Here is a 12,830-nt window from a genome sequence, read left to right on the forward strand (position 1 = left end):
TAATTTGTTTCACTAATGAATATACACAATTTAATTTTTAGACCTACTATTAATAATTCGGTTTGCAGTAAGTTATAGAGATCAACCCTCATCTATCAATACTTCTATTTAATACATCATTATTAATATTATTCTATTATATATAATATATGTAATTATATAATGCACATATATCGATTCATTCATTTTTATAAATAAAATAATATACATAGATACTTCATGAAACGTAATTTCAGGTGCAAATGTATGAGAAATTAAATTATATAATATAGTTCTTTATATGCTAGTTAGTATAAGAGTTTTATATGTCCAATGTGTGTAGCATTAATTAGGAATAATTTAAAATAAATCAAATGTTGGATTAAATTGTTTCGTTAATCCACAATTATACACTATGTTGCATTCCTAGATGTATATGAAATCATATGTACAACAAATTGTTTTGATGCTAATGACACAAAATATAATACATAATATAATCAAGACTACGGAATGTTGTGAACAAAAGGTGCAAACGTCAATATGTAGTATATTTAATTAATTTACAATAATATAAATATTCGAGTACAGTAAAGCTAAAAACATAGATATATATAATGCAGAGTTTAAGTTCAATGTACTTCCACTGTCAAAAGAAACAAATAATAATAGACGTATAGATAACTGTGATATGATAAAAATATAGTTTAATAAACCGTAATTATAATACTTTGAATTAAAAATAATTGAATTTATTCCGAAATATGTGTAGTTATGTATAAATATATATACAATATATGTAATATGAAGTTTTTAATAAAAATAGTATTTGTTATAATAAACAAAGGTTCGTTATTATTTTGTACCAAAAATTCCACTAATTACAAAAACCAAAATATCGCTTAATTAATCAAAGAATGAAACCGTTTCTAAGTATGTTTATGATTTTTGTTTCGGTTCCGTTATTCACGATATATCATCCTACCTCTAGATTTCTTCCCGTGTGCATTCTTTTCGCTTCCAAACTTGCCCAAGGCATTCACCGGACCCAGCACACTTTACCTGGTGTATCCAGCTAAATAGTAATTTTTTCCAAAATTACATAAACATATGAACCGTTTCAGGCGCTTCAAAATGTTCCAAATTCTTCATCATGCAGTTATGACACCTATATGTTAAGTGGTTCCGAGAAATAATCAGGTTCTTGAGGTGTACTAAATTTCAGGGCGATATCTCAAAAACTGCAGAACTAGTTATACAGACAGATAGGCCGACGGAGAAGCGGTGTTAAAATTCGCGTGAAGCGTGACTACTGACTTCTCTTGGACCTAGGAACTAAACTCCACCTGATATGCGTGGCTTATTGGCCAACCAAATTAACCTTACCTAAATATTTTGTAAAGTATCCGACAAGCTTCGTGGCAAACTTAATATACTTAACTTAAACTTAATATATTATAATTTGCTTAATATACTTTGTTCAGGATGTACTTACAAAAAATGGGTCTGTTTTAGGGAGACAAGTAAGCCACAATCCTATCAAATATTTCAGACTGATCCGTACAGGAAGAAGAAATAAGTTCAGTATCTGACAGTTTTCTACAAAAATAATCACAGTTAAGCATAATATTTGTTCTTATTTGGAATACGTTTTTATTTATATTCATTTTTAATTAAATTCATATTATATGTGAGTAATACCATGCAAAGAATTCTTTAGTTTTAAAAACATAGTTATTAGTCTAACATTTCTCTGCTCTGGTATAGGTCGAGTTAAATTGCATTTAAATCAACTTGCAGAGCTCACACATACAATGTACAATAAACGAAATTTCGGTGTAATGGCTTTCTTCTTGTTCTAAAGATACTCCACAATATCGCATTTGATAGATATGTTCGGACAACTTTGACCCACAACATTTCGACCACGATAGTTAGGGCTCTTTTCAGTGAGCAATTTTCGGAATATGGGCAATATTGCTGTTTCTCCATCTAGTAACTCTGTCTCCGAACTAGCACCATAAATTGACGATTCGATTTTATTTCGATGCTTACGTTGCTTATCTGGTGCTACATTTGGGGAGGAATGATGATGTGCAGCATGTTGTATACTACTCATCTTGTTGAGTTTGCGCTGTGTAATGCACTGCGTAGCTGGCGGTGTTGGCTCACGTTCACGTTCGCTGTCGGTCTCGCTTTGGCATACCGTTCCCTTCTGCGGTTTATGACGATGTTTATTACGATTCTTTTCTGACACTGAACGTTGTATGGGTGACGTCGACTGGTTATATGGAATGATATGACTGTGTTCCGAACAACGTTGTGGACTGGCATAGTTGCGCGGTGACTGGCGTGAATGTTGTTTGGCATGCGAAAGTGTATGGGTGTCCCATAGGTCGCTTTGGGAGACCACAAAATTAGACTTCATGGCATTGGTTCCACGACGGCTGTCCGATGTTGTGGGTGCTTCAAAAGAGACTCAGCTCAAAATACTAAACAATCAGGAAATCGTTATTTTACTCACTCTTTATGACGTTATTGCTTTTCGTATATGGAGCATGTGGGCAAGAACCGTTTAGATCATTATTGGAATTAGAAATATTTGTAGCGGAATTTCTATGATTATGTGCGGTCTTTGGATAGGCGGTAGGAGTCTGACTTCCACTGTCATAATGCTAGAATAAAGAAATTTGATATAATTTATTGATTGAAAGCATAAAAAACTTTCTAAGACTCTGCATCTTCAACTCTAATATTTCCTTACCCTGGACGCCACTGATTGCCGACGCTCCCGCAGTTGTGAATCTTCGCTTCTTTTGATATTGTTGCATTCTTGCTTTTTCATACCCGGTATGGGATCGGTTTGAGCTGAAACTGAGTTTCGTTTCTCCCCCGGTCTCCGGTAAGTGAGATCATCATGCTTTACAGCTTGTAATGGTGGTTGTTGTTGTTGTAGTTGCTGCTGTAATTGTTGTTGTATGGGTTGCATTGATTGCATTTGAGTTTGTTTATGGTGCGAATTCGATCCAGTAACTAAGCCGGTGGATTGGACCACGCCATCTTGGATTTGTGTTAAAGACTTCATGGACTTCTTTTTACTAAAAAGTTGATTCAAGTCACATATTTCAAATTAACGGTATAGTTGTATGGGTGTTTAAGAAAACAAAAAACCTACGGTGGCAAGGATGGAGCGATTGTCGTTGACTGTACCGAAACCATGGAGCTATCCATATCTACATGTGTAGATGTTACGCTGTCAACTGAAGTAAGTTCCGTTACTTCTACAAAAATAAAAATAAAAGTGGTTAAAATTCGAATGAGAACTTAAGTTTTTTTTTAATTAAATGCAGTTACTAAGAATTTTTCAAAGTTTAAGTTTTTAAGTCTTTAAACTAGGCTAATTTCATTAAACACCTGTTGTGCTGGGCATTTCCCGTCGTACTGGCGGTGCAGACAATCTAGCTGTATCACTGAGTATTGGTTCCGAGTCCCCGCCAATACCACCAGTACATGTGACGCCATCAATCCACTTGCGAGCTTCAGGTCCAAGTTTTCTTATAAGAGCTTGCAGTTCGTTTTCTTTCTCCATAAGAACTTTGCGGAATCGACAATTCGTGTTTTTCACATCACGTAGACGTTGCTCCAATTCACAGACGGATGAATCGCGTCGATTTTTCGACATTGGACGCAAGGTGGCGCGTACGCGCTTATCAACAACACCTTGTGGGTTGCGTTTCAGTTCGACCAGCTTTAAGTCAAGCAGAAAAAAACAAAACACTTTTAAGTATTACACATTTTATCGTTGATATTAGATAGATATACATAACAGGTGAATTTCTAGTATATAAAGTTGAAAGTTTTGAAATTGTTGTAACTAAGCAAATAATAATCACCAATGCAAAAGTGTGAAAGCGATAGAATTACGAGTAAGCTAAATTAGAAATAAATGTAAAGCAAATATGAACTCAAATTGACACATAAGTATAATCGTAAAGGATTTTGGACAAACGTGATATGTATACACCAAATATTCTATATTTATCCTACTTATTTATTATATCTATATTTACACCATTGTCAAATTTTTAGAATATTATCAAAGAATTTTGTAAAAAATTGGTGTAAAAGCCCGAATCCGGTTAGTAAGTTAAAATTTTTACTTTATTATTTAACGGATTTAAATTTTTTTATATAAAAAGAACATATTTTTTTCATTAACAGACTTGACTTCGTTTGTTAGAAACTGTCATTGTCTTCAATGTAGTGTATAGCACAGTTAAAGAGCATCTAATCAAAATATTTCATTCGAAAAAAACTATTTAACATTTTTTATAGATATATTTTTTTAGTGTTTTAAGGTTCACTGGAAAATTAAAAGTTGGAAAATTTAGGTGCTACATGGTTAGACGCTCATCAAACACATATTTAAATATGCCAATAGCTCATTAAATTTTGTCCATAATTACGATAACAGTAAATCTTAAATTTAATTTAAAAATACAGCTACAAAAACTACAAAACTTCCTTACTACCAGTCTTACTTTCGGTACGAACACCAAACATAATGTTGCTGTCGTACAAAAAATTATAAAAAATGAGAGTAAGACAAAAACTAAATCCTTGCGATCGGAGAGCACCAACGAAATAGCGGCACCGGCTATACATGTTATGAAGACATTGTAAACGGAAAATCCAATATGTTTGGAGTCATTTAAGGCCGGAATGGAAACATGACGTGTCTCCCAAGCCAGGAAAGCACCAAATACCTTAAAAACAATAAATAAAATATGATAATATTAATATTAATTTTTGATATATAAATGAGGAAAGAAATCACAGTTAAAATATTACATACCAGTAGAAGGCCTTTATAAGCATATATTATACTAACAAATATCGTCATGTGCTCTGATTGGCAGTATTCATTTTCAGGTATAACCAAAACATCGTCCATTGACTCGTGATGCTAAAATTTATATTTAAATAGTATTTGAACCGTAATTATAAGCGTTTCAATATTAATTTTTCCTACCCTTGGTTCTAATTGTTTGGTGTCACGATAGAAGGGATCGGCTACTTGCCATGTCGTTATAATAGCAATATCAATAGCCAATAATATACCCACTACCATAAACAATTGATAGTCCTTTATGACTTTTTTATTTAGCTTTAGATCGGTGAATATGGAGTGCACACGCCAAGTTTTCGAAAACATCGCACCAAACGCTAAACTGAAGCCGGCCATAAGTATCCACGCGCGTGCTGTGCATATGTAGGGAAATGCAGCCACACTGCTCAAGGTGGTGTCCAAGCCCAGAAATATAACACTCATATAAGTGAGCATACAACCAATGATTATGAGATTATTGAGATGTGGACTTGACATTTTTATATATCTGCAAAAATAATAATAATAGAAACAATTTAAGTAAGCTTAGTGGTATGCTTAGTTATGTATATCTAACAGGGTCGTGATTTTGATCTTAACTGTCTTTTTAACGAGATTTTTAAATGATTACGATGGCGGTGTGATTGATATCTTGCACAAAATATAAAACTATATGTGCAATGCAATGACCTCCTGATTCGACTGCCCGGCGAGAAATCACCAAGAGATGTTTCTAAAATTCACGGACCACGTCCACACGCAATAAAACACATTAAAAAATTAAATAAAACTATAATACCCTAGATAGTTTCTATACAAAAACTTGATTTTGATCAATTTAGTTTGTTTGACAGCTTTATGCCAAAATAGTCCGATCAATACATGCCAAATTGCCTGAAGTTATCTTTTTAAATAAAAACGTTAAGGATATATATTTTTATATGTTATAAAGGTGCGATTTAGCGTTTCTCACATATGAGCAACTTCTTGAAGAGCAGAAATTTTTGAGCGATATCTCAAAAACTGAGGAAATACTTAAAGAGACAGACGGACGGAACGACGGACATGGCTAGATCAACTAGGCTCGATGATAGCTGATCATTTACGAGTATGTATATATTTAATAGGGTATCCGACGTTTCCGTCTGGCGGTTGCAGACTTCGTGCAAACTTAAAACTTAAAAGGCTCAGGCATAAAAACATTGTAACCGTCTTATAAGTTTGAACACGATAAAACCATAGTCAAATTTTTTTCAAGCCTATGTACTCATGCACCGTCCTCGTGTGATAATTTTGTTTAAAGAATCTATGGTTTCACGAATTCGTATTCAAAAATGAATTTTTTCACTCACCTTTGATTTCGATATTTTATGTTAAAAGCTAAGAAAACGCAGGCTACTATGATGCCAATCACCGAAGCACTCGCTGATACTATATAAATGGTTAAGTTCACTTGGCTGTGCTCAATGTATATTAATGTACGGTCCTTTGGTGGAGTTCGACCGACCTAATTATTACAAAGAATTACTTTCTTTTACTTTTCATTAATTATTTTTAATATTTATATTGTTCATCTATAGGTTATACAAAATTGTATATATTAATAATTAGTATAAACTAAAAATAGGAATAAATAACTATAACTGAGGACTAATTTGACAAAAAATTATAAGGTTTGATAAAATATCATTTTTGTTTTTACTCAAAATCTTAAAAATTTCACTTACCCATCTAACTGGTTTTCCTAAAGTTAAATCCAAGTGACTTAATTGTGAGTGATATTCACCAATCTTTTCAGCTTGACCCAATTGAAATTGTGTAATGAGAATGTTGGCTTTGCGCTCGTTGTTGTAGAAACGTACGGGACCCTTTAAATGTGAAGCGATTATATAAATTTGAAAATAATACATTGTTAGGTATGCTTTAGATTTTTATTCAATAAGACAGGCCTCTAATGAAACAAATATATTTTGTTAATTAGCCATACCGTAACTCCTTCAAATGAAGTATTCCGCAGTGCTTCTAAAAACACAAGTTCCCAATCTTTTACACGATAATCAAAGTGCGTTAGAAAATCTTCTCGCTTCTGCGCAACATATTGAATAGCCAACGCAGCTGCCCAGATCCCATCATAAGTATAACCATGAAAGCGGGAATATTCGGTTCCGCGCAAACTATCATATTCCGAGAGATACTCATCGGCAGTCTGCAATCGAAATCAATGTTTATTAATACAAATGCATATATCCATATATGGACAGCGAAAGTTTTAGAATCTTACAATCCCAGCAACGGTTATGTCACCACTTGTTGACAGCGGTAGCAAGTCCACCAGAATGGTGCCTTCAAGCGCGGCTGCAATCTCATCCACCGTACACTCAGTATCGATTGTTGCATTCCACCACTCCGTTGAATAGGTCGCCATAATCAGCCACTGATAAGCACGCCCGTACATTTCCAACCTACCAAGATACCAAAAGTAACCAGTTATTCGCTTTGTAGCCTTTTCTTCTCACTTCATCCAGATTCATGCATTAAAGCCTTCGCTTACCTATAAGCTTCACAAAACACTTTGCGAGCGTAATGCTCATTAAAATTTCCAAGAATAATGCGTACGTCCTTTTCGCGTAATTTCTTCAGTGGTTCATTTACATCGTTAACAAAACTTTGTGTCTCAACCACTTCCAATTGCATAGAGTCTAGATCGGCTACCATATGGTTATGCGGCAAGGAATAGCGTGGTTCATTTTGATACAATGTACCGACACGCGTCCAATTGAATTCCTTAAGTAATGCCAGACGTGGCGCATTAAAAGCATTCTCCGATGGCACTACACGAAAGAAATTGGGAAATGCGTCCTTCGTAAACATGGGATGGGTATCGGCGTACGATAATTGTGTCAGATGCCAATGCTTACTGGCCTTAGCTATAGGATCTGTTACGTGTGTACAAGCAGCTCCGAAGAGCATCAACTTATTGGGACCTGAGTGCATCATATCGAAGAAGGACTTAACACCAACTGCGGCATTGCACTATGAAAAAATCAAAGAAAAATATGTATTACCACATATTGGTAAAATAGTATTAGAAATGTTAACTTACCTCCGTGTCGTTCCACCACATGTGCAAACGATAATTAATTAAGATTGTTGGATGTTCATTCACATGGGAAAGTGCCAATTTAACGCTGGGCATAACCCCGCGGCCTATGCAAAAAAAAAAAAAAAAATCATGAGTATGCAAAGCGAAAAGTGAGAGGTATAATTATACAAAAAGCGTACATTTTTTTAATTTCTCCAATTATGGAATGTGATTTTTGATTTCTCGAGGCTAATAATTACGGAAATCTTTAGAATTTCCCTCACCTGTATCGGAATTCTCCACTCCATCACCGTATGGGAAGAAACCGGCAATGTAAACATCCGAACGTTTCGCAGTTCGGCCTTTACTGCAATATATTAATCCCAGGACACATACACAAGCAAACAGTGCTCGGGTTTTCAATGCCATTTTCAAAAGCCTTCAAATAAAAAGCACAAATTATACATAGAAATTAATTAAATTATTTATTACATACATTACAAGTAACTTTCTCAATTAAATATCATTTATTTATTTATTTTATTTTATAAATTCCATATACATATGTATGTATATATTATATTTTTTATTTATCCTTACTATTTATTTTTTTAGTTTTATTTATTATAGAGTGACTCACCTTTCTTGTAGGCTTTTAATGCCTTTCTCAATAAATTTAAACAATTTGTAAATTCTCTGACAACTTTATACAGTCCAACATGTGGACCTATTACCTAATAGTAAATTTACCTTTTAAATCCTTCGTAGATTTTCGCAAACACTTAAAACTGCATTTTTACTTTCGCATAATACACTCACATTGTAATATGTTACTAAAAATAAAATTTTATAAAATATTCTACACTTTGTATAACGTACTTATATTATGGACAAGTGAAAATTATGTATCCTTTATGCATGACAAGTACTGACAAGGATATGTTGATCCATAAAGAGCATGCGCTTGATTTTGACATCGCCACGAGCTCTTTATCCAAAAATAAAGTAATAACATAATATAATAAATAACATTTGTTTATTTATTTACATACTTGTGCTAAACAGTTATTAATTACATTATGATATATCAGGATGTCATTATTTTTCGGTTGTGAAATTGTTAGACTACTCGTTGGCGCTTCTAAAATAAAATTAATATTTTAAATTTGAATGTTAAGGCAAACGTCGTCATATAGTATTAATTATACAAAATTATGTAAAAAAGAAAAAACACCTTAAATTTGTTGTTATTTAATCGAGGTAATGTCATGACTACTATTAACTGGTTTAGAAATACTTAAACACTTAAAATTTAGCATTTAAAGCCCCAACACATATTTATACTCTGAACGGTGTTTGCTGAGTGTATCAAGAAGTTTGTAATGCCTAGAAGAAACGTCCGAGACCTTACAAAGAATGTACAATTTTGTAAAAGTGACAAGTTGTGTCGATTTAGCCAGTCCATCTTTCTGACTGTATACACGCCTACTAGTCCCTCAGCTTTTTTCTTTGCACATTTGTGAGAGTCGCCGAAATCGCATTACTATAGCACATAGCTGCCCTACAATCTGATCGATCAAAATAAAGTTCTTGAGTGGGAAACTTTTTTTTTTTTTTTTTGACAAGATATCTTCACGAAATTTGGCACCAAATACCATAATGTCCAAGGCAACAGTAAAATCTGCGATCAAATTTTTTAGATCGGAACACTATAGCATATAGCTTCAAGACAAAAAGCCTGATCAATATCAAGATAAAGACCTCTGTAAACCCCTCTATGCTATAAAAAATGCAACAGGGTATTATAGCTTCGGTATAGCCGAAGTTAACGATTTTTCTTGTTTTGCTTTTTAACGACAATATTTTGATATCTTAAATGGCTAAGGTGTAATCTCAGCTCTGCCGTGTCTGAAGCCGAATTTTGGTGGTTTTTTCACTTTGTGCACAGAAAAGGTTTAAGGGTTGAACGAGGAGCACATTTTTAACTGTTAATGAATTGCCTTGGTAACATTGCAGTACAAATGCAATAACATAAAGTCAATCAACATTGTCTTAATGCGATTGGAACAATTTCACAATTTGTATTTATTTGGCTTTCCATAGTGAAATGTGTATATTTGTTAAGAATGGAGGATTATGCACCAAGTCGTTTCAAAATGTTGGAGAAGATTGGTGAAGGAGTGCATGGCTACGTTTTTAAAGCAATCGATCTGCAACGACAAAAGTCCGTAGCTATTAAAAAGGTTGCATTAAAAAATAAATTTGGAAATATTTCACTAAATACTTTGCGCGAAATAAAAACATTGCAACTATGCCAATCGGAATATGTAAGATTAAAGATTTTTAAATACAAAAGATTACTTAATATCACATTTGTACATGTTTGTCAACTGTAGATAGTATCAATTATTGACATATATCCAGACTTAACCGGACTGTCGTTGGTATTGGAATATATGCCAGAAACTTTATATGGAAAACTGAGAAACGAGGTCGAACCACTAAGTAGGCAGCAAATTCGTAAATTTACATTAATGATGCTTAAAGGAATCGAATATCTGCACAATATGGGTATCATGCATAGAGTAAGTATCACAAAGCAAATACTTAAATTGTTATCTGACTCAAGTCAGGGATTAGAGACGAAATTTATTTGTGTATTGGTCAGTTCTGTGTATTGTGTATGTGAATTCCGTGTTTAAAACAAATTTCGTATTTAAAGCCATTCTAATTTGCAGGATATAAAACCAGCGAATCTGCTTCTAAGCGAAGATGAAAAGCTTAAAATTGCTGATTTTGGTTTAGCTCGTTTACATTTTCCAAAAGATGAAAGTAAACTATATTCACCACAAGTTTCTACGCGCTGGTATAGAGCTCCGGAGATATTATGGGGGAGTCAAAAGTATGGTCCAGCTGTGGACATGTGGGCATCAGGCTGTGTGTTTGCGGAAATGCTGAGAGGAGTGCCACTATTTTCTGTGCGTAAACAACATTGTTGACAATATTGAACGCTTATTTGATTTATACTTTTTCTTATTAGGGCGCAACTGATATCGAGCAACTGGCACTCGTAATAAGAACACTNNNNCAATGCGTGGCCAGATATTAATTTATTACCTGATTACGATAAAWTTCGGTAAGCCAACATATCGAAAATTATTATACTAGCATTTAAATATGTTTTACTCTGTGTGCCTTGAGTAAAAACCGCTAAAGTCGATTTAGGATATTTGAGAAATACTTTCTAACAACCCAAAATTTCTCCAAAAATAGTTTAGCGGTTTTTCCTTGTGGAACAAAAGCTGTTATTTCTGTGTATATTTGTTTTTTACTTAAAGATTTCCAAAGGCAGTTGGAATTCACTGGGATAACCTTTTCCCTAGTTGCACACACGCTGTTGAAATTAATTTGGTATCGAACTTAGTAGTGTATAATCCAAAGAACCGCCTAACAGCAGCTGAAGTAAGCAATACAAATCTCATTTATTAACTTGTTAATGATCTGTACACGGGTATTTTGTATTTAATATATTTATACATTTAATTTTCTTTTTGTACAAAACGCATTTTCACATTTTTTAATCATTTTTAATATACTACAACTTTAATATTATTATTTTTCAATTTATAAAATTTCCCATTCCGTTTTACAGGCATTAAGTCATGATTACTTCCAATGAGCTCAGAGGATTTTTAGTTTGTGAATAGCGCAACTATAAGAATCATTTATGTATGTAAATAAACCAAACATAAAAATATGAAAAGTTTTGCCAAAAAATTTTAAAAATAAATCTATTTTCAAAATATATTTTAAATGCTTAAATTTATATATAATTTTGTAAATATCACTATTTAATTATATTCCCGGAAATATAATATTTAATTCTTTCCCGAGTATATATGTATGTACTCATAAAACGGTTTTCTTAAATTTACATTTTTTATGTATAGATTTTATAAAAAATTAATTCTTATTATTATTATTATCGGAAACAATGAAAACGCAAAGTCCTTAGAAAAATTTACTATTAGTACAAGGAGCATTCCAAAGTAAACAGGCTTAAAAAAACAGAACAAATAGTTTTTTCGGCAAAATCTATTTATTTTATTCAAAATAGTCTACTTCTGATTCAATACAGCTTTTTGAACGATTCAAAAGCGTGTCGAACGAGTGTTTTAGCTTGTTGGCCGGTATGGCCGCCATTATGACGGTGTAAGCTTTTTGAATGGCCTCTACGTCTGCATAACACTTTCCTTTCATGGGCAAATGTATTTTTCCGAAAAGGAATATTTAACGCTTATTTGATTTATAATTTTTCTTATTAGGGCGCAACTGATATCGAGCAACTGGCACTCGTAATAAGAACACTGGGTCAATGCGTGGCCAGATATTAATTTATTACCTGATTACGATAAATTTCGGTAAGCCAACATATCGAAAATTATTATATTCGCATTTAAATATGTTTTACTCTGTATGCCTTGGGTAAAAACCGAAATTTTCACTGAAAAATCGATAAAGATAGCAGATTCTAACGCAAAAGTCGACATATAGATGGCTCCAACAGGGGCGCTTGATTTATAAAAGTCCTGCATACTTTGGAACGCACCTTGTATACCTAGGCATTAATTAAAATAAAATCACATGTATATATGAGCATAGGATCGTATATGTATGTAAGAATTTATTCTAACATAATTATTATTATTAAAAATCCTAAACTTTTCAATGCATGCATATTATTACGCCGCATTTCCAAGGTCAATTATTATTGCCGTTCAACGGCGGAAATATTACCAATGTCGTTGGCAATATTTTTGTGTGGGCATTCGTTATCTCGATAAATTAAATGCTAAATGACATTGAAATTTTAAATATATA

At 33.2% G+C, this 12,830-nt stretch overlaps 2 protein-coding genes across 5 annotated transcripts; one reads left to right on the plus strand and one right to left on the minus strand.

The window, feature by feature from the left end:
• Positions 1-1,623: 1,623 nt before the first annotated feature.
• On the minus strand, positions 1,624-12,412 carry LOC108966953 (gamma-aminobutyric acid type B receptor subunit 2). Of its 4 annotated transcripts, none has more exons than XM_018930121.1 (16): positions 12,352-12,412; positions 8,234-8,388; positions 7,971-8,074; positions 7,419-7,900; positions 7,149-7,329; positions 6,855-7,073; positions 6,595-6,735; positions 6,220-6,374; positions 5,012-5,375; positions 4,835-4,945; positions 4,509-4,745; positions 3,394-3,727; positions 3,155-3,260; positions 2,744-3,077; positions 2,504-2,654; positions 1,624-2,445 (listed from the first exon to the last, which is right to left on the minus strand). In XM_018930121.1, exons 2-16 carry the CDS (start codon positions 8,376-8,378, stop codon positions 1,838-1,840), a joined length of 3,672 nt encoding a protein of 1,223 aa, XP_018785666.1. In that variant the 5' UTR covers positions 8,379-8,388; positions 12,352-12,412; the 3' UTR covers positions 1,624-1,837. The 4 variants fall into 4 exon arrangements, with proteins under 4 accessions (XP_018785666.1, XP_018785667.1, XP_018785665.1 ...); XM_018930122.1 differs by lacking the exon at positions 12,352-12,412 and adding an exon at positions 8,700-8,833 and having other exon boundaries at positions 4,521-4,745; XM_018930120.1 differs by lacking the exon at positions 12,352-12,412 and adding an exon at positions 8,700-8,833.
• LOC108966954 (cyclin-dependent kinase 20) lies at positions 9,827-11,714 on the plus strand. Its single transcript, XM_018930124.1, is given in 7 exon segments — positions 9,827-10,276; positions 10,346-10,534; positions 10,688-10,927; positions 10,990-11,033; positions 11,035-11,085; positions 11,288-11,411; positions 11,602-11,714. Coding segments are annotated over 7 exon segments (876 nt in total). The 5' UTR covers positions 9,827-10,075; the 3' UTR covers positions 11,629-11,714.
• Positions 12,413-12,830: the final 418 nt, after the last annotated feature.

Source organism: Bactrocera latifrons, unplaced genomic scaffold, assembly GCF_001853355.1.
Source record: "Bactrocera latifrons isolate USDA-ARS-PBARC rearing strain unplaced genomic scaffold, ASM185335v1 scaffold_171, whole genome shotgun sequence".
Classification (NCBI taxonomy): Eukaryota; Metazoa; Arthropoda; class Insecta; order Diptera; family Tephritidae; genus Bactrocera; species Bactrocera latifrons.